Consider the following 21,872-nt stretch of genomic DNA (forward strand, 5'->3'; position numbering starts at 1 on the left):
GCCTAGTGGCTTCCTACTACCCTATTCTTTTAGGGTAGCATTACAGCTGTTAACTTGCGAGTGAGTTTGAGACACAGAGACAGACAGAGAGATCATCTACAATCACCTAAGATCCCTTGTAGTGTGGCACACAGTGGCATTGTGCAAATACAGTATAAAAAGGCAACATTCTGCAAACCTTCTCAGTCTTGGGCACCAGGGCACTTTCGGTGCTGATCCTCCATGTGATGCTTTTTGTTCGTTTGGGAAAACTCAGGGAAACATCCATTGTGATTTCATTGCTGGTCGGCTTCTCTGCCTGGTACTTGGAGAGAGCTTGGAACACCAGGATCGTGGCCTGCAAGGTTCAGACACATAGTGTTAGTGCTTTAGTTTACAATGGTGGTGAATAGATCTGATGTCTAGAGATAGATCTGGTGTTGAAAAATCCTCTCCAGAGTCCATTACCTCCTGTCCCCCATTTCCCATCACAGTCCTTATGCATTGAACGCAATCCACCTTTCAGGCACCTAGAATTTGTAAAATGTTAACTTTTCCCTACCCACTGACAGGGTCTAACCTGGACCAGGACCCACCTTTACCTGTTTTTATGTATTTGTTTGTTTATTTATTTATATTGCGCAACCAGACCCAAGGGTATACGGGCGCGAAGGCAGAAGAGGGTAAGAGGGTTGTTCACCTTAGGTTACATGGTGCATATAATCATGGGATACAGCTTATTGTTACAGTGCTGTGGATATGCAGTGTCAAAGAATCATGAAAGTATCTACAGTAAATTTACAAAAAATGCAGCAATGACAGATAAATAGAACCGAACGAATATACAAAATATACATAAGATCCCAAATGTCGTGAGCTTGGGTTACACATCGTGGTCTTTTAGCCAATGGACAAGTTTGGATCTGAATTGCTGGTAAGGGAGGTCTTCTCTTAGATCGGTTGGAAGGGAGTTCCACAGTTGTGCCGCTTTGACAGCGAAGCTGCTCCCGCCAGATTTGGTACGTTTAAATCTGGGTACTAGCAGTAGGTTGGAGTTGGCTTTCCGTAAGGGGCGAGAGGCTGTCTGTCTGGTGAATCTGTCTGTGAGGTATTGTGGGGCTGCCTGGTTAATGCATTTATGTGTGAGTGGGGCTGTTTTGAGGCGGATTTTGTCTTTAGTAGAGAGCCAGTTGGTGGATCTCCTAAGGTCTGATATGTGGGCATTTTTCGGGAAGTTTAGGGCGGCTCTTAGGGCGTTATTTTGTAAAGTTTGAATTTTGGAGGTGATGTATTGATTGCTGCCAATGTAGAGGGCGTTGCAGTAATCTAGTTTTGAGAGGATTAGTTCTCTTGCTATAGTGACGCAGTTATTAGGTGAAAGGAAAGGCTTGGCTGCTCTTATTAGCTTGCAGGTATAACAGGTGGCTGAGGCCATGGAATTCACTTGTTTGCCAAAGGTAAGCGTGGAGTCTAAATAAAAACCAAGGGTTTTAACCACTTTAGTTTCAGTAATGGTGTTATTATCAATTATGAAGGAGTCGTATTTAGTGCCTAGTTTTTTGATATTGGAGGAGGTGTCTAGAATGAGGAGTTCGGTTTTGTCATCATTCAGGCATAGACCATGAGCGGCCATCCATGCCTGGATGATGAGGTAGACTCTGTTCACAAAGGCCAAATCCTTGTCATAATCCCCCGTCAACGGGATGAGGATCTGAGTATCGTCTGCATAGTTAGTGTAGGTGATACCAAGACCGTCTAGATCATCGAAAAGGGGCTTTGTGAAGATATTATAGAGGGTGGGCGATACGCAGGATCCTTGGGGTACGCCGCAAGTAATGGGTGCGGGGTCAGCGGCTGCTAGGGGGAGAAGAGGCGCATAGTCCTGTTGTCCAGGAAAGACTGGATCCATGCGACAGCTTCCTGTGAGAAGCAGGCTGCCGTGCTCAAATGATTGCATAGTATTGCATGGTCAACTAAATCGAAAGCGGCAGACACGTCAAGTAGTAGTAAAAGTGAGGTTGTGCCATTGTCTCTTAGTAAATCTATTTGAGCTTTAAGGTCTAGGAGTGCGGTTTCGGTACCATGCTGTGGTCTGAAACCGGACTGTCGGACTCCTAGGAGGTGGTTTGATTCCAGGTGGTGTTGAATTTGTTGGTAGGCCACTTTGTCTAGAATTTTCAATAGGAACGGTACCGTGGTTATAGGGCGGTAATTGGTTGGAATGGAGGGGTCCAAGGTTTGCTTTTTGAGAAGGGGTAGGACCCAGGAATGTTTCAGGTTGCTGGGTATGGTACCTGATGTGAAAGAGGCGTTTATGAGTTTGGTAATAAAAGGTGAAAGTTCGCGGGCAGCGTCTTTTAAAATTTGGGCTGGACAAGGGTCACCCTGACAATTGGAGGGTTTGAGGGTGAGGATGACTTTCTCAACTTCTTTGGTGGAAACTTTGTGAAAGTAGAAGGAGGGGGTGTCCAGTAGTTTCCGAGTCGGTGGTGGTGGGTTAGTGGTGGTCTTGGATGAGGGGCCTCTCTTAAGTGTTTAGGGCAGTTATGGAAACTTTTTTGTTATTGATCTTCGCTTGAAGCATAGAAATTTGGTTTGCAATGGCGTTTTGTATGCCTGTGCACCAGTGCTTGTCCTTAAGGCAGGAATCGGGGACTTCGGTAGGGCATTCTATTTCCTTCAGGATGGTGAACAGTTCTTTTGTGTTAGATTTGGCTTGTGTGATACGGGTGTTGTAAGAAGTTTGTTTCGCTAAGATAATTTATTTTTTGTAGAGGGAGGCTATTTTCTTAAGGTTGTTTTTGTTGGTATCTGAGGGGTCTAATCTCCAGGTTTTTTCGCTTATTCGTTTCTTTTGTCTGATGTCTTTTAAAAGGGGTGTCAACCAAGTATTTAGTTGTTGGCGGGGTTTGCTCTTCCTGATTTTTAGTGGTGCGATAATGTCCAAAGAGGCGAGCATCACGTCATTGTAGGTTTCTACCATAGAGGCTGGGTCAGACTGATCTGAAATGGAATTTAAGGTGGGGAGAATGAGGGGGATGAGATTTTCAGGGGTTATATTTTTTTTGTTTCTAGTGGGTGCAGTGGGGGCTAGGGTGCTGTTGTTCGAGGGTGTGGTAACTTCTAAGGTAAAGGATACCAGATGGTGGTCGGACCATAGCTGGGGCATTATGGATGTCATAGTGATTGGGCAGTTGTGAACGGCAATCCAATCAAGGGTCCTTCCTTTGATGTGTGTGGGCGCTGTAATCGTTTGGCTAAACAGATGCTGGAACATGCTATTGCCAGTGTTATACAGACAGTTGTTTCTTGCAAGTCGGGTCTCTCGGGCTGCATTGTTGCAGGGGTAATACCAATCCCCTAATTTCCACTAAATCCACAAAATTCAGGGGTTGGGACGTTGGGAACCCTCCCTGAGATTGTGCTGTTGCGGATCTTCTCCTCGCCCACACCGTATGTGGGCTGTACTCTTACAAGCTCCTGTGAAGGGTTCCCTAGTCGTGCCTGAGTTTCGACTTGGAGACTCTTTAATGCTCTCTTCTCCACTTTCCTCCCTGCTACGCCCTTCTCTCCTCGTCTCCTCCCACATCCATTCAGCCCCCTGTCACTCTCTCATCCACACTTCTCACCCCCACTTACTTCTTTATCTCCTATTCTTATATTTATTTATTTACTTGATATTTGTACAGCGCCTATACAATAATTGGTGTTTCTAAGGTGCCACAAGACAAAAGGGGGGGGACATGGGAGAAAGATTACAAAAACGGTCCTACTAGGCCCTGTGACACTCTGATCGTGCAAGTGCAATAACAAGAGGTACGAGGCAGAGGGGGCATGTTGGAAGTGCTGGTAGGGTAAAGTGTGAAAAGCTTGGGTGGGAAGGGAATGGCAGGGCAAAGAGGAGAGAGTGCAAGTGAAAAGTGGGGGTGGAGGTGGAGGGGGCGGGGCACAGGTGCTAAGCGATTGCTAAGGGGAAGCCAGGAGGGCAAGTGACAGGGATTGCATGGGGTGCAGGTCCACATGCTAAGTTCAAATAGTGGGGTGGACTGGGCGGGGGCGCTAGTGCCCTGTAGAACTCAGCTGGAACCAGGCAGCCAGTCACTGCAGCAGACGGGGGTGTTAACAGGGGAGAGGGAAGGAAGAAGAACAGAAAATGAGGGTCTTGTGGAGCTGCCGGAACTTAAGGAGATATGGCTCAATCCTGTGAGGGGCAAGGAGAGAGTTGGATGTAGCAGGGTCGCAGGCCCCAGAAAGCCTTGTGGATGATGGAGAGGGTCTTCTGATCCTAGCATCAACTGCGAGCCAGTGGAGAGAATTTAGGGCTGGGGAGATGCGGTTCCTGGGCATGAGGCCAAGGATAAGACTCGCAGTCCTATTCTGGATTAGTTTAAGGGGGTGAAGGGAGGATAAAGGTAGATTGAGGAAGAGGCTGTTGCAGTAGGCCAGCCTAGAGAGGACAAGAACTCGGGAGACATTGCGTTTCTGGGGCAAGGTGAAGAAAGAGAGAATGCCTCTGATAAAGAGCAGCTGACAGTGAGCCTTCTTTGCAAGGTCCGCAATGTGAGGAGAAAAGGAGAGAGAGGAGTCAAAGATGATATGAAGATTGGGAGGGAACGAGGGAGCTGGGGTCCCAATGAGAAGGATCTCCGTCTTACTGGCATTAAGGCAAAGATCATTGGCAGCACACCCTGCCTGAATAGCAGTCAGACAACCAGGGATGAAACAGGAGGCAGTAGATGGAAGCTTGAAGGAGAGCTGTGTGCTGTCTGCATAACACTGGAAGTGAGGAGAGAACAAGATCAGGTGGGCCAGAAGAGCAAGGTAGATGTTGAAGATAGGATAGAGAGGATAGAGCCTTGAGGGATGCCGCAGGTGGAGAGTGTGATAGGGGAGAGAAAAGGGCCCAGTTGAACCTAGGAAGGTCGAGCAGAGAGGAATGAGGTCAACCAGTCCAGTACCAGGCCCGTGATGCCAAAGGTGTCACAGAGCCAATTTGTCAGGGTGGCATGATTGACCGTGTCAAAGGTAGAGGAAGGATCCAGAAGGATAAGAACGGAAGGAGAGTTGGAATCGAGATTTGAGAGCTAGTTTTCACAGGTGTTCACTAGAGCACTTTCCGTGCCTCTTGCTGCTCTAAAGCCAGACTTGTGGTCGTGGGGACAACCAACAGATTCAGTGTGTTGGATCCGTTGTGAGATGACCAGCTTCTCCAGCAGGTTGCCAAGGTAGGGGTTAATGGGGATAGGGTGGTAGTTAGCCAGGCAGGAGGGGTCGGCAGAGGGCTTTTTGAGGAGAGGATGCACAAAGTGTAGCAGTAAGGATCTAGTGGCAAAACACAGAAATCGGCCAAGGTTGGTGCAAGGGAGTGTGAAAAACCAGAAGGTGTTTCACTGCCCAAACCCCGGGGTTCCTTTGCTCAGGTGGCCAGGGCACAGCCGTTGCCTTTGGATCCAGACCCTGCGGATGGACAAGTGCGGGAGGATGACCTGAATGAGAGGTCCTCGGGGAGTGGGGCAGAGACACCTGATGGCGAGATGCGGTATCCCCCTTCTTGCAGTTATCCACAATCGCACAACCCCTCTACCATTTTGGGAAATTTCCAAACACACAACATCTTCCCCTCCCCATTTTCACATAGTACTGTGAAGAAGGAGAGACAAATGGGTGTAGTAAAGATTACTCATATAAAACACCTTACGACACAGAGGAAATATTACCACCAACCACCCTCATGTTGTCCCACTAATGAGATCAGGCACTTATTTATAATTGTACACACCTGGCCCCTATTACCTTTCCCCACACAGATAAAAGGCGGAGCACGAAATCACACTCTGAGCAAGGTGGCACAAGAGCAGGACCCATTCCCTTCCGGCAGAGACAACCATGGATACAGAAACTGGACATCGCGATGGAGGTCGTGGCCATATCAGCAGTATAGCGAAGGTCATATAAAGGAGCTAAAGAAAAGGGAGAGACACTCCTTGCCCGTGTTAGGGATGAACAACTCCTCTTTGGGGTGAACTGAGTTGGAAAGATTCTGATATAGTTCATACATCAGCCTTGACTTCAAAAAGAATGCCGAAGAAAAGTATCCTATGCAACCGGTGAGTGAAGAGACAAAAGACCAGTTTGCGTAAAAGGATAAAAGATACAGTAACGCTTTGAAAGGCTGCGCGTGTGCCGTGAAACCGCGACAGAAGCAGAGACATTGGGCCTCATTCCGAGGTGGCGTAAGGGGTTAACGCCACTGGTAATGGTGCCAGAGCCGTCAACCCCTTACCGCCCCATTAGGAGTCTGCTCGCAGGACCCGCAAAGGGCCCGTTGTTAGCTCCCTCCCCATTCCCATTCGAGCCCCTATGGGGGCTCGAATGGGAATGGGGATGTACCGGGTCCGGGTTCCTCAAATGAGGAATTACCAGGTCCTCCAAGGTTGAAATGGCCCAGTAATTCCTCATTTAAGGAACCCGGAGCCGGTACCCATGGGGTTCCCCGGGGGGAACCATGCCGCAAATTGCAGCATGGTTACCTCCAAGGTCGTAATGACCCCCATTGTAACAATTGGCAATCAAGAAGCACATGGTAGATGAGTGGTCCGGCAATATGCGGTTGCCTTCTCTAAAGTCTCCAGAAACCGTAAAAGCCTAGTGTGAAATACATGAAAGTGATAGGAACATTTTGCTTGATAAACTACCAAGAGTACCAAGAGGCCTTAGGAGGTAGGTATGAAAAGCAGCAGGCTAGGTTTAACAAATACTAGCTGAAAGTGGTCACAAAATAGGCTGGAGAGCTTGAGGAGAGAATTTAATTTAATTGAAAAACTGGACACACATCTAAAAAATGTATGCCCAAATACACAAGATTGGACCTTAAAAGCACGTAAGCCCAAGAGGGCAACAAAGGTAAATATTAATACTCCATATTAAAGTGAGGGTTAGTAGCATAGATATTTGTGCAGATTCATATACCACTTTTTATTAGTAGTATGCCATTGTTGTCAACGTTGACAACAATGGCATACTATTAATTAAAAGTAGTATTTTAGATGTGTGTCCAATTTTTCAATTAAATTCTCTCCTCGAGCTCTCCAGCCTATTTTGTGACCACCTTCAGCTAGTATTTGTTAAACCTAGCCTGCTGCTTTTCATACCTACCTCCAGTGCGTGTTTGAACAGGGGGAGCTGTTGACTCTTCTTTCTCCCTCTATATGTAATTTACCCTCTTGAGTCAAGCCCCCCTTAAACAAAAAAGAGGGTCCCTCTCTTTGCCCTATCTAGCTTTTGTTTTGTGCAATAGACAATGAAATGTCCTATCCTGCTGTCAGCCTGTGCCAAAAATCTTGAGTGGAAATCCAAGCAATATCATGAACAAAACATAAAAAAATGTTTCCCTAAAGGTCAAAGTTAATGAACATGAAATCAATACATGCCGCATGTCTTGAAGAAACCCTTCTCCACGCAGGTTGCGTTCACCTGCAGGACGGTCTAGTTGGTTAGAAATTCGGTCAGTCTCATTCGTTTTTATCAAGTTCAGCCGAAAACGTAATAACTCATTATGCCATATGAGGTTTGGGAATCTTCTGAAGTAAGGTAGAACATATGAACTTGATTTTTCACAAAGTAACATTTTTAGTGTTTTTCAAATTATTGATCTCAGCTCTTGTTTTAATCCTGTCAGAGCACATTAATGCACATTTAACCTTATCTGGGTTTTCTATAAGAGTCTGGGATGTACATTTACATTGTTCAAGAATCTTTTCAGCGTCATCATGTATGTTTGAAAGATATCTGTTCTTTCACGTGTTTGTATCGTCGTGAATGTCTACATACAAGGATTTATCAGGTGGCAAGAGAATCAATCTGTAGACAGCCAAGACCTTCCAGAAAAAATGAGATTGGAGAGAATGTAAGCCAAGTTCATATCTAGCGATCGGTAGAGACTGAGGTAAAGATAAGGTTTTTTTTCATAATCGACCCTCTAAACGATCCCATTTGATGTTGCGAGAGCAAGGGGTACATTCCATCCATATAGGAGGGCTGGAATGATTTTGACTTTTATATAATTTTATTAAGGGCATCAAGGAAAAACAACAATACGAGCATGGAAGTTTTTTTAGCTGGCACATATCTTGATGTGTTTTGCTTTCTAATTCTGATGGTAAGTCTTGGAGCGTCTGGGTGGTTCTGAGATTGAGGCCCAAGTATCTTACTTTTTTAACAATCGGAATTGGTTGTCGGGCTATACACCATTGTTGTTTGCGGGACCGATTGGTTGATTTGCTAAACATAATTATGTTCGATTTTGCAGGATTGATTATTAAATCGTTGGTTTTAGCATGTACCTCTAATGCTGAGAGTAAATGTTTTAGCCCTATAGGGGTATTGTCAATTACGGCTATGTCATCAGCTCAGGCATGTAGATGGATTTTGCAATTTCCTATGGAGGGTGATGCAAAGGTGTAATTTTGCAGGAAGGGAACCAAGTTGCAAGACCCAATTTGAAGCGTAGGGCTGCAAGTAAACACCCTTGCCTTACGCCATTGTCAGAGGGTATATTTGAAGAGAGGTTGCCTTGTTGATTTAACCTCACTTCAATGGAAGTGTTATCATGCAGGGCAATGATTATTTGTAACAACCCATCAGGTATATTCCAAGATTTTAATTTTTGCCATAACTTTGACCTGTTTACTAAGTCAAATGTCTTTGATAAATCAATAAGGGTGATGTAGGTTGGCAATGAGTGCTTTATTTGACTTTGAGCTTGCAAGAGGTTTAAGGGCAGCCCGTTTAGAATAGTTGAAAGCCCTTTTCTAAATCCTATTCGAAATTTAAACAATATTTGTTGATTGGTTACCCATTTTTGTAAGTCGTGTATGAACAAACGTGAGAAAATCTTGCTGTCACAATCCATTAGTGCAATCGGACGATAGCTTACTGGGTCTAATTTGTCGCCCTTTTTGTAAATAGGAATGACTATGGCTTGCTTCCAGGAGCTGGGTATTACTTAAGACAGCACAATTTTTCTTAAACAATTTTGTTAGAATTAGTGACCGGTGTTGGGGTCTGAATGAAACATCTGATTAGTCAAGCCATTAGGACCGGCAGCACGAGGTTTGGAAGCCGACATAATTAGATTGGAAATCTCGTCTTCTATCTGCATGATCCATTTGACAGTATTATCAGCGTATGATTGAATCAGAGAATCCTCTGCATTTGTTCTTTGAAATAGGTCTCCCACACAGAAGCAGGTAAACTGCAAGTTTGACGAGAACTTCGAGATACATTTTGGTTGTTAATTAAAGCACAGAAATGTTTCCTTTCGGATTGTAAAAGGGTATTTAACATGCCTTGCCCATTTTTGATGTTACTCAGTTGTCGATACCCATGCAACCAATATTTGTAGATGTTGTTTAATTAAGACTTTTCAATTATATAAGTATTTGCGTCGAGTTTCTTTGCTTTTAATTCTCTTACATATTTATTTAGCTGTCTTTTATGAATATGGGTTATCTGATCGAAAGTGTGTGCATGAGCTTTTATAAAAGCATATTTTTTTTAATTGAGGTGGATTCAGATCCCATATAAATTCAACAAAGGTGCCAGGGGCACTTAGTAGCTCTAAATCATCAGTTGAACCCTGCATTACTAAATGCTGCAATTTTGCATTCAACTTCTCACCCCTAGTCGTAAAGCAAACAATACGATTCCCTTTTTGAGTTGGTTTGTAATTTGGGCACATAAATGTCATTACTTTCTTTCTTTTCTAAGGAAAAAGCAGTCTGTAATGCATTATGATCACTTTGGAGCCAAGGAACAACCTTAAACCACTTGCAGTGATGGAATAACTCGGGAGATACTAGTAAATAGTCTATTAAAGACGACTGCTTGCCATTTGACCAAGTTGCGACTGGGTGACAGTCTTGGCCAGTATTGTCATTCACAATGTCTAAAATCCAATTAGTGAATAGTTGCTTCCATAGTTCGCCGTTGGTGTTGTTACCTAAGGATTTTGAAGACTGTCTTGCTATTGGGGAACAACATGCGTTAAAATCACCACCAATCACTGTCAAATCATCTGGGAATCGTATGTTGAGATCAGTGAGAATATGAGAAAGGTCTTCAAGAAACAAAGGTAATGTGCGGGAGCCTGAATTCAAATAAACATTAATCAATTGGAGACCTCTTAAAATAACACTCTATTTAATGTTACACCCTTTCTCCAGAATGCCTTGGATATCATTACTTATGCATTGAACATTATGCCAACACATGTTTCTGACGGCTATCAAAAGACTGCGCGACTGGCACCCCCGACTAGAGCTAATTGCAAATTGAGAAACAATAGTGAAACCGGCCAAATAAAATTCAATCGTAATTCAAGTTGAAGAGTATGATGGCAAACATGGTGCATGATTTTCATTAGAAGTGTTTGTAGCTATTTCTTTTGTGGGCCACATACATTCACAGATGGCATTGTACAACTATGATTAGGCCTTTAGATCATTCTTAAATATAGAGCTTCTTAGATTATACATTCTCTGAGGAGTTATGAACAAAATAAGCCCTTGCCAGAAGCACTAAACATGTAGTCACACGCGATAGAGGCGCAATAAACTCAACAGGCTCAGGCAAAGAAAATTGATGTAGTTACTCAAGCTGAGTTGGACAAATCAGACTCCCGCTCTTCTACTCCAATCTTGGCTGGAGTTCGGAACACTAAGTATTAGCCGACGAAACAAACGGCTGCACTCTTTTAGTAAACAAAAATACCTGAGGGAGGACTGCAGAATGTGCAGCAGTGACGCACAGGGGCACAAGGCAGTTTCTCCAACATGGGGTCTGGCATGGATTCACATGCTCATGAATATTCCCTGTCATCAGGCTGGGAATCCTCTGTAAAGAAAAAAAATCAGTTTCAGTTTCGTTTCTGAACTGTCTTTCTACTAATAACCAATAACTGTTCTCTGGGTCATACCGCCCCCAGCCAATGACTGCCCTCTACCTAAGCTCCTCCTCTGGCAGCCATCTTCAGATTTTTACCGCACGTTCAAGTGTTGGGAGTCCTTGTGCTGTAGCTCTCGAGCTTTTACTGCGGATTGCGTTTTTTGAAGAGTTTACTCTTATTTTTTCGGTTAATCCAACCCTCAAGCTCTACCGATTCTACTTCCGATCAACGGGGACCCGTTTTGGAAATTTCTACGCCCCTCAAGGGCAGATTTCCATCGAATTACACTTCTTGGAGGATTCCGGAAGACCTTTGAGGCCTACCAAGTTTTGGACATGGTCCAGGACAAAGGAGATTCGACGCCTACTGGATCCAAACTGTTCAGGAACTGCCCAGGATGTGGACTGCAGAAAATCTTTAAGGAGGATGAGCACTCCCGGTGCCTCTATTGCCTACAAGCCGAAAAGTCATTTCCATCCGGACCATGAACGACTGTTGTAAACGACTCGCTGACTGACTGGCTGGAGGCGAAGAGCCCAGCAGCAGGTGAGAAGAGGAAATCTGAGCAGTCTTCTAAGACCTTTGAGGACGCCCCTGCGACGGGGGCCCAACAAAAGACAAAGCACAACGAGTCCGTGGGCACCAGGAGCACCGTTGGTTCGGACTTCTTGGCTGCCAGCGAGTGCGCGATGTCACCAACGCCATCATCCACGAGCCAACGCTCTGGTGCGGAAGTCGGAGAACCCGGGTAAGCTTCGGGAGAAGCCCCGGTCGATCCCAACGGAGAAAGCCAAGGGGGGGGCGAGGCGGTGACTCTCTCCCTAAGGTGAAGGCCTCAGAGGCGCCCAAGGTCGTGAAGGCCCTGATTCACCCGGGTAAGGCCTCGATTGGAGGAGTTGTGCCGGGCCTGGCGAAGCCGGTGGAGGCTACCCCAGTGGAGACGATCTCTGGGCCTAGAGATTCCCTGCCACCCCAGAGGGAATCATCTTTTCTGCCTATCGAGAAGACCCCTGTGAAACCCCGGGTCGAGAAAGAGGGGGGGCACAGTAGCCCTAACGGACTCAGATACCTCCTCCGAGGATGAGCTGGCTGGTGTCAAAGCTATTCTGGACAAGAGGTTCGAGGAGGCCAGGACTTACGGGAAGGATCCTGAGGAAGCAGACGTAGAGAGCAATGGTGGAGCCGATGAGGAGCCACGGGCCATGGAGGAAATGGAGGACCGCACTCCCCAGCCGACACTCCCATCACAACCGATGCATATGCCACAGGGCAACTCGGGAGCAATCTTGATGGCTCTGCAGACCCTGTGTACGGAGATGAGGACAAGGTGGCCCTTACCCCCACCAAGCGATCCAGCAGCATCTGGACTGTCGGGGATCCGGCCGAACAAGCGGAGGCGAGTCCATCCTCCCCCTCCCTGCCAGCCTTCACCCCCATCCCCTCCGCCGAGGGACAAGACGGAGACGGCCACGACGGGGCTGATGACGGTGGCGACGACAGAATGGATCTCCCGTCACCCCCCCCCCCCCCCCCGGGCTTATCCCCCCGACGAAATTGGCTCCTTTTACGCCATGATCGCCAGGGCCTCAGAGCTTTTCCAGCTGTGCCCTGAGGAACAGAAGAAAGAGGGATTTCTTTACCAACGGCAGGAAGCCAAGAGGAAGACGGTACTCTCAGTCCCGCTGTTGGAAGACATATGGGACGAAGGACTGTCCCTTTTGAAGAACCCGTCCACGGCCCCTGCTAAGAGACCGGTATGAGAAGAAGTACAGGGTCCCGGACTCCGCTCCTATGTGCCTCAGAGCGCAACCGACCCCGGATTCCATAGTCTCTGCGGCAGCCGAGAAGAAGGCGGCAGGGGCGACGGCGTCATCCTCTACTTCCCCGCGGGACAGCAAGAGAAAGAAGCTAGATGCTATGGGATGTCGAGTCATCTCGTCGGCAGTGACAACCATCCAATCGGCCAATGCCCTCGCGATCGTGGCCCGCTATGATAGGGAGCTGTGGTTCAAGATCGCTCTCCTCCTGGACTTCCTCCCAGACAAGTGGGCAGAGGCCTTTGAAATCCTGCAGGAAGGCGAGGTGGCTTCGGCCCACGCTATCACGGTGGCCACGGACCACGCCATCACGGTGGCCACGGACATCGCTGACACCGGCTTTTGCCAGATGGGCAACAGTGTTTGCCTGCACCGGCGCCGTTGGCTCAGGGCCACCGACTTCCGTCAGGACGTGCAGACCAGGGTACTGGACATGCCCTTCGACGGAAACAACCTGTTCGGGAAAGCGGTGGACGAGAGTCTGCAGGCCATCAAAGCCGACACCGAGACGGCCCGTGCCTTGGGCACCCTCCATCAACGACGTCCGTCCTTTCGGACCTCCGTAGGAAAATCCCAAGGTGCCTCCAAAGGATTCGGCAGCAGTTCATCGTCGTACCGACAAGCTGCCCGTTCCTCGTCGCAGGAAGCTTACAGAGCCTGCAGCAAGGCCAGTGGATACCGTCGTCGTTGCCAATGAGCCCAGGGTGGCAAGGCCTTGGTGAAACAGGACTGAACCGGCCGTGATGTCGGGCCCCTACCTAAGCACCCCGGTGGGAGGCCGGCTGGCGAACTTCGTCAGCCTATGGGAGTCCATCTCCACCGACCGTTGGGTGTTGGATGCCCTGGCCCATGGGCACACTCTGGAGTTTCAAAGAAAGTGCCCCTGTTTTCCACCTATGGCACGAATAGTGGTAGGTGGGTAAGTTCCCATTCCCCATTGGGTCCATCGGACCCAATGGCGGTTTCATGGCGCAATTAGTGCCGCGCAAATAGCACTCATAACAGGCGGTAAGTGGAGATTCTTACCTCCATAAAAAAGCTGGAGGTAAAACTCCCACTTACCGCCCAACTCATGATTGGGCCAGCTATTAAATGCAGCGGGAATAGCGTTACCGCCGCATTTAAGGGCTAAGGCCCAACTCGCGATGAGGCCCAAAGTGTTAGTGCTTTATTTTACAAGTGGTATGGATACATCGCTAGATTTACAAATTTGGCTGAACATTTTGGATCCTTTAGAGCAATCGTGTCAAGAGCAGCGGTAATAGCAGTCTGGATACATCGCCAGATTCACAAATTTGGGTGAACATTTTGGATCCTTTAGAGCAATCGTGTCAAGAGCAGTTAACACGCTTAATTTGACTTTATCCTCAGAAGAGGTTGTTTTCCACAGAATTACAGATATCCTCTAACCAAAACAGCCAAAGCTACCAGTCCTACCTTTCAGTAATGCTCTGATTAAGGTTAAGGTCATAAAACCAGTGCAGGGAAAGCCAGCCTCTGCATCAATTGTATACAAGAATATTGCCAAGAAGCATAGGACATGACCAGGGTGATCTGCAATTGTTGACCCTTCATCGCTCAGCAGATAGTTTGGTGATCCAAGCAACTACTGTACATTCAAACTCCATAGCATAATTCTCAACAGTGCCACTAGATGGAAGTGGATGCTCAGAGAAGGACAGTTTTTACTGCAGTTAAAAACCGTCACTGCTACATGCACCCTAGCAAGAGATTCCCATTCCGTATTCCAGGTTCGGCTGCATCTCATCTCATCTCTCTCCAGAGATGCAGGATTCATTTAGGCTGCTAGGGCAAAACTGTAAAGATACTGCCACAAACATAGTAGAAATTGGGCTTGATACCACAGACTCCATCGGAAGATTCATGGGCACAGCAACAAACAGGATCAGACTCTTCAAAGAGTAATGGTTCAGTATAACATGCAACAAACAGGGCCTACAATTGGTACAGCAGGGCTCCTGCCTGCCTTTCATAAAAAAAGCCCCACCAAATACCCACATTTTGTCTTCTCTTCCTCTGGAGCCACTCCTGTTAGAAAAACGTTCTAGCTTTTGCTAAAAGGAGCGGCAAAACTTGTGCCAGAATGGGAAGTCTGGAAAGGCTGGTATTCCCTTTACTCCCTCATTCCAAAAAAGGATGGGGGCCTCATGACTATTTTAGACCTGTGACTCCTCAACAAGCACCTGAAAGGGCTGTTTCAAGATGATCACTTTGGGACAAATTCTACAGGCCTTGGTGCATCAGGATTGGCTGCTATCTCTGGAAATGCAGGACGCGTGCCTTTGTGTCCCTTTACACCACAAGCACCGAAAACTCATCGTTTTGTGGTGGGAAGTACTCATTACCAGTTTGTAGTGGTCACATTCAGACCCAAGAGTATTCACAAAGGTAATGGCTGTGGTATTGGCTCATCTTCACAGGAAGGGGTTACACATGTTCTCGAGCCAGATCGCAAGAGGGTGCCTTGTAGGACCTAGTGGAAACATGCAATCGTCTTTACAGATTAGGTTTATCCATCAACCCAACAAAGTCCATTCTGGCCCCCTCAAAACGTTCATAGTTTATAAGGACAGTTATAGATATGGTGAAAGTGAAGGATTTCCCACAACCTGAAAGCGTGACAAGCATTCAGACCAAAGTACCACTCTTCCTTCCAAAAATGAGACACCCAGCAAGGTTTTTAGGTTGCTTGGCCCATGGTGTCCTGCATCTTCACAGTCCCGGAAGCAAGACTGCGAAGAGCGGTCTCTACAGTGGTGCCTGAGAAGCCAGTGGTCCCAGTTAAATGGACATGAAGGACATTGTTCTGGGCCCCATACAAGTCTCACAAGGACTGCTTTGGTGGACATCCACAACCAATCTCCTTCAGGGGAGCCTTATTCCAACAACCGTGGCCGTTACACCATTGTCACAGATGCATCTTTGAATGGATGGGGAGCTCATCTGCAGGATCTCTCAACGATCAATCTGTGGGAAGGCCCGCAGAAGTCCTTCCATATCAACTTACTGGAACTCAGGGCAATGCGTCTGGCATTTTGACCCTTCCTTGTATCAACCAAGGGTTTCGACTCTCCTGGTTATCAGGGGCCATACCACTGCCATGCATTACATCAACAAGATGGGAGGTGTGGGGTAACTAAAGCTGTGCAGGGAGTCCATGCTTATATGGCTTTGGGCGATCCAGAACGGTTTATTGGTGACAGCTTCACAGCTCACTGTGAGTCCGAACATCCAAGCGGACATGTAAGTCGATTCTGGCGAGTGTCTCACAAGTGGGAGCTCAGCAGGGAGATTGTGGAGAGAACTTTTTCCATGTGGGATAGACACTAAATCAACCTGTTAGCTACCAAAACAACCAATAATGCAAGAAATTTTGATCCAGGGAGTCTCCGCACAGGCGATACCCTTGTCATTTGAACTGGTTTACGCATTCTCCCCCTTTGCACTGATTCCCTTGGAGTATGACAACAACAATCTTGTTCACTCCGGACTGGGCACAGAGGACCTGTTTCCCACTTGTGCCGGACATGCTGCTATGTCCTCCATGGAAGATCCCCTTTAAACCTTGTGTTAAATTTCCCGATAGCAGCCCCTTTTGCCTCTCCACTCATCCCTACCGATAAGGGGTGTATCGGCCACTTGTACTCCCTAACAATTGACAAATACTCCCAAAAAATAAAAACAGGGAGTAAAAATACCCCCAACACAAAATAGGGAAAAGACATGTAGAATCTTGGGCCCCTGCTTTCACCCTCAAAGCTCCATGGATATGTTTGAACGTAGCCACAGGAAGAAACCACTATTGTAACTGCCTGATTGGAAGAGGCAAACATATATCTTTTAATTTTTACATGAATAGCTAGGTGCAAAGAAATAAATATTACAAAACCATTTCAGTTTTTTCAGTTAAAACATTTTTATTTGCTTATAAAATGGTGTCATTGGAAATTGGACTTACGTTTTTACTTCCTAAAAAAATAATTTTACTCCCAACTTTAAAAAATAGCGAGTCAACTACTCCCACTTCCAAATTTTATCTGGAGCGCTGTCTCCACTCATGTTCCCTAGGGGCCCTGTCTTTCAAACTAGCATTCCTGGTTGCTTTAACTTGAATGCGGAGGGTGTCAGAACTGTAGACCCTATTGTGTTGACCTGAATTTATATGATTCCATAAGGACCAGATTCTCGAACAGCAATCACCACTGGACGACCAAGGAATTGATTTTGGGAGAGCCCACTGCCCCCCAAGACAAACAGCCCCCCACCATTTTGTTTTTAAATGGGGCACAATGTTTTGCCTTCTTTGGGCCAGATGGATGCTGTTTTGCACCCATTTGCCCCCAAGGAAGGCAAACAAAAAACATTTGCCAAAAAGGCACACTTGGGAGTGTTAGGGGGCTGTCCCTGTGGGCCAGCTCCCCAGAAATCCCCCAGGGAGGGTCAGATTCTTGCTGCTTCCCTGGGGGGGGTCAACATTGAGGGTCTGAACCCATTTTGCCACCCCAGCGAAGCAGCATGGACCACTAGGCCACAAGGATTATGATCTTGAGGGGACAGGGGGGGTGGGTTGGGGGCATGCAGGCTAATCCGCCCCCCCCACCCTCACCCTCCAAACATCCCAACAAGATGGATAATGCCGTTTTGCCTTCTTTGGGGGCAAATTAGTGCTGGCTGGGCTGCGTTATAGCTTTTCCTTCCGGGGAGGGATTGTACTCTGCCGGTGCTCCCTGGGATCACGGCTCTACTTGAGGACGATTAACCCACATTGGAGACAGGCACCCAAGGCCGGGGGCAGCACCTCCAGGCGTCCTGGGGCCCTGGCTGTTCTGCGCTACATCTTTTCCCCCCGGGGAGGGATGGGGACCCTGCTGGGTCTCCCTGACATGGGCGTAGGAAGTGGGGGGGGTATAGGGGACAAATCCCCCCACAATTTTAAGCAGGGGGGATATAATGCCATTCATCCCCCATACAACCAGAAGCGAGGTTAGGGAAAGCAGTCGTTGTATTTTCCCAAGTGTCAGGATGAATTAGCAGGGCATCGTTAAGTAAAACCAGGCCTGGACTCTAAGCGAAAATCCAGACCAGCCTGGGTGGTTTGTTCACTGACCTACTGGCTGTAGCTGGCTGCCTGGTGCACAGCACATTATTCTTTTCTGCCTGGGCTCGCGCGCCTTCACATTTGAGGGACGCTGCACTGATATATTGTGTAAAGTGGCATCTATGGTCCGCACAATGGGGGTGTACAAAGGAGTAGGGAGGGTGCACACATGGTGTGTGGGTGTGTGTGGTACTCATTTTGTTTATGGTGGGGAATGAAACACACAGTGTGAGCAGCAAGGTGGCATGGTTGGTGCACGCAAGACATCTGCATATCTAGAGAGGTAGCTCTGATGCATAAGGTCTGTATAGGATGGTTGGTAAGGTGCAGGTACATTGTGGCAGGTATTGTATATATTTGGTGTCTGCATAAATGTAGGTACATGGCAAGTAAGATAGCTCAGCGGGTTGCACTCCCGCTGCTGAAATCTGTGTGGGATCTGCAGGTCCCATGCTGTAATCCCTGCAAGGCCAACTCTGTCTTTCATCCTTCCAAGAAGGATCGATGACACCAACTTCAGTTGGGTGATAGTAATTGCATGTAAATTATCTATGTGCAGCGCTTTTTTTGCAATATGATGCCCTTTGTGTGCGCAGAGTGGTAGTTAGTTATTAGGCACATAAGGTACACACAAAGGGGTAGACATGGTTCACACTTTGATTACAGAGCAGCTGATGTGTTGCACATAATGTGTGCAGAGAGCTGAGTATGTTGCATGCACGCTGCTTGCAGAGCTGTTGGTGTGCTGCCCACATAGTGTATGTACAGACTGGTTAGTGTGGTGCACACTGTGCGTGGGGAATCGTAGGTATGATGCGCATGATGATTGTTCAGAGATCTCTATGTACCAATCACATAGGATCCGAGAAAAGGTGAGCACTGTTCGCAATAAGGAGTAGGAAGTAGGGAGTAGGAGTGGCCTAAAAAAGGCCACGCTTGACCCAGCGCTTCCCAACAACTACAGACCAATAACGACAGTCCCAATCCTCTTAAAAATCCAGGACAAAGCAGCTCACAACCAGATCCAATCATACATAGAAGCTAACTCCATACTAGGCAAAAGACAATCCGGATTCCGTGTTGGGCACGGGACAGAATCCGCCTTATTAGACCTAAAAAATCAAATCTCACAGATCATGGACAAAGGCAAACCTGCACTGCTCCTCCTACTCGATCTATCAGCTGCATTTGACTTGGTAGGTCACCAAACATTTACCACTCACCTCACTCATGCAGCTCATTTCTCTAAACAAGCAGCATCCTGGATCACATCCTTCCTTGAAGGTAGAGCCTTGAAGGTCTACTCGGACACAGCAAACGCAGACCCTACCACCATCAACTGCGGTGTCCCCCAAGGATCTTGTACGGCCCCCACTCTCTATAACCTCTTTACAAAACCCCTCTTCGACTTACTGGACTCTATTGGCGTAGCATATACCAACTATATACGGCAGACGACACTCAAGTACTTATACCCCTATCTGGACTCTATCACTAAGACGCCACGGCCCTTCACAACATCTATGCCACTATCCAAGCTTGGATGGCAATCAATGGCCTGTGTCTTAACGGGGAGAAGACTAAAATCCTCAACCTAACAAACACAATAACAAAGCTAAGCCCCCAATATGCTAACTTCAACATAGACAACACTGCTATCTCTGTATCATCCTCTGTCAAGACTCTAGGTGTTGACATTGACACTAATCTATCGATGAACAAACAAGTCAGCGCCATAGCCTCTGCATCTGCATTCAGCACCAAACTCATAAATGCCATTAAACACTACCTATTCACCCCCAACCGCTTGTCCATAGCTAGAGCAACTATAGGCGCCAAACCTGACTTTTGCAACGCTCTCTTAGCTGGCACCTCCGCCAAGAACATTCAAAGACGGCAAACTACACAAAACAATGCAATCAGAGTCGCAATGAGCATCCCTAGAGGAGACCAAATATCCCACGCCAGACGTGAAGCATGTTGGCTCCAGGTCAAAGACCGTATCACTCTGAAAATCCTTACCATCACACACAGATGTATCTACAAAACCGCCCCAACATACCTATCTCAAGCATTATCCAGGACCACATCTACACGCCCCATCAGAGCTCAGTACACCAACCAGTTACACATACCACATATAAAGAGAGCTACAGCTGGAGGTGCAGGCTTCTGTTACATTGCACCAAAACTTTGGAACTCTCTCCCGGCCACCCTTAGAGCTGAAAATTCCATCTCTGTCTTCCGCAACAACCTCAAGGCCACGTTCCTCAATTAGCAGTGCCACATCCCCCCTGCCATCCTTATTGTAATATAATACAAATGTATAACTATATTGTAACCTGTACATATGCTACCAATGACTATATAACTATATTGTACCCTGTATATATATATTGCTAATGACTATGTAACTAAGATTTGTTGTGTAACAAGTGCCACAATGTCCTCAGACTGTTGTGCGCTATATAAAAATGAATAAAACAAACAAACAAACAAATTGGGCACAAGGTGTTTGTAGAGCAGTGGGTATGATACATACATGGTTTGTGCTGTGAAATATGTATGTGCACCCGATGTAGATAGTGCAGATGGTACAGCATGTGTAGAAATGTAGTTGTGCGTAAAGGGGGCGTGTAAATCCGTTGATATGTTGTACCAGTGTGTGCAGAGCGATAAGCTTTATGAACACGTGTGTGAAAAGCAGGTGGTATGGTGCACACGTGTGTGCAGACATTTTGGAATGTGCACGCACAATGTGTGAAGAGTCGTACATATGGCATGCATATGGTGCGTGCAGTTATATGGTTGTGTAGTTCCCACACAGTGTGTGTACATTAAAACGAATAATGAACAAGTGCCTGAATTAAATACCAGTGAATTAGGCAACAGTAACACCTGTTTTTTGTAGAGCTGCGAAAGTTTCGGCACTCGGCTGGCCTTGGCTTATGTTGGTTTGAATATGGGTTGATTTGCATCTGTAGCGAAGTCCCCAAGGTGTCCCCTTTTCCCCACAGATTTTATGTGTCTCCTGCGCCCCTGCTCCCTGGCACCGCAGCTGGACTTCAGGATGGTCGACCCATATGAGAGACAGGCGCCCAAGGCCGGTTACATCACCCCAGCCGTCCTAGAGCTCTGGCTGGGATGAGTTACAGCTTTTCCCTCAGGGGAGCAATGGGGGCCCTGCTGGGGCTCCCCTGGTCCGCTGCTGGACTTGTGGTCAGTCGACCCACATTGGAGACAGACGCCTAAGGTCAGGGCAGCCGTGTTGCAGCTTTTCCCTCTGGGCAGGGACTGCTGTTAGGACTTGGGGACGGTTGAGCCACATGGGGGACAGGCACCCAAGGCCGGCGACATCACCCGATCATCCTGGAGTTCTGGCCTGGCTGTGTTACAGATTTTCCCTCCAGGGATGGATGGGGACCCTGCTGGGGCTCCCTGGGTCAGCTGCTGGACTTGGGGAATATCGACCCACATCGGAGACAGGCGCCCAAGGCCAGGCACATCATACCCAGGCGTCCTAAAGCTGTGGTTGGGCTGTGATACAGCTTTTCCCCCCAGGGAGGGATGGGGACTCTGCTGAGGCTCCTTGGGACCACAGCTCGACTTGTGGACGGTCAACCAACATTGGAGACAGGTGCCCTAGGCCCGGGCAGCACCCCCCAGGTGTCCTGGAGCTCTGGCATTGCCACGGCACAGCTCTTACCTCTGGGGAGGGATGGTGACCCTGCCGGGCCTCCCTGGGAATGCAGCTGCACTTGGGGACGATTGACCCACATGGTAGACAGGCTCCCAAGACCAGGGGCAGCACCCCGGCTGTCCTGAACCTCTGGCTGGGCTGTGTTACAGCTTTTCCCCACAGTGAGGGATGGGGTCCCTGCCAGGATTCCATGGGACAGCCGCTGGACTTGTGGTCGGTCGACCCACATTGGAAACAGGCGTGGAAGGCCTGGAGGCAGCAGCCCTGACCGTCCTGGAGCTCTGGCTGGGCTGAGTCACAGCTTTTACCTCC

The 21,872-nt window shown here is 47.6% G+C and overlaps 1 protein-coding gene across 2 annotated transcripts in view; it reads right to left on the reverse strand.

The window, feature by feature from the left end:
* LOC138447868 (complement C3-like) overlaps positions 1 to 21,872 on the reverse strand; it is a 1,306,650-nt gene that overhangs the window by 208,311 nt on the left and 1,076,467 nt on the right. For both annotated transcript variants that reach the window (XM_069604330.1, XM_069604329.1), the window contains one exon: positions 179 to 337. In XM_069604330.1, coding sequence (XP_069460431.1) covers positions 179 to 337 — 159 coding nt within the window. The remainder of the gene's footprint in view (positions 1 to 178; positions 338 to 21,872) is intronic.

The sequence above is a fragment of the Ambystoma mexicanum genome, chromosome 3q (assembly GCF_040938575.1).
Source record: "Ambystoma mexicanum isolate Mex_15411 chromosome 3q, UKY_AmexF1_1, whole genome shotgun sequence".
In the NCBI taxonomy this organism is placed as follows: Eukaryota; Metazoa; Chordata; class Amphibia; order Caudata; family Ambystomatidae; genus Ambystoma; species Ambystoma mexicanum.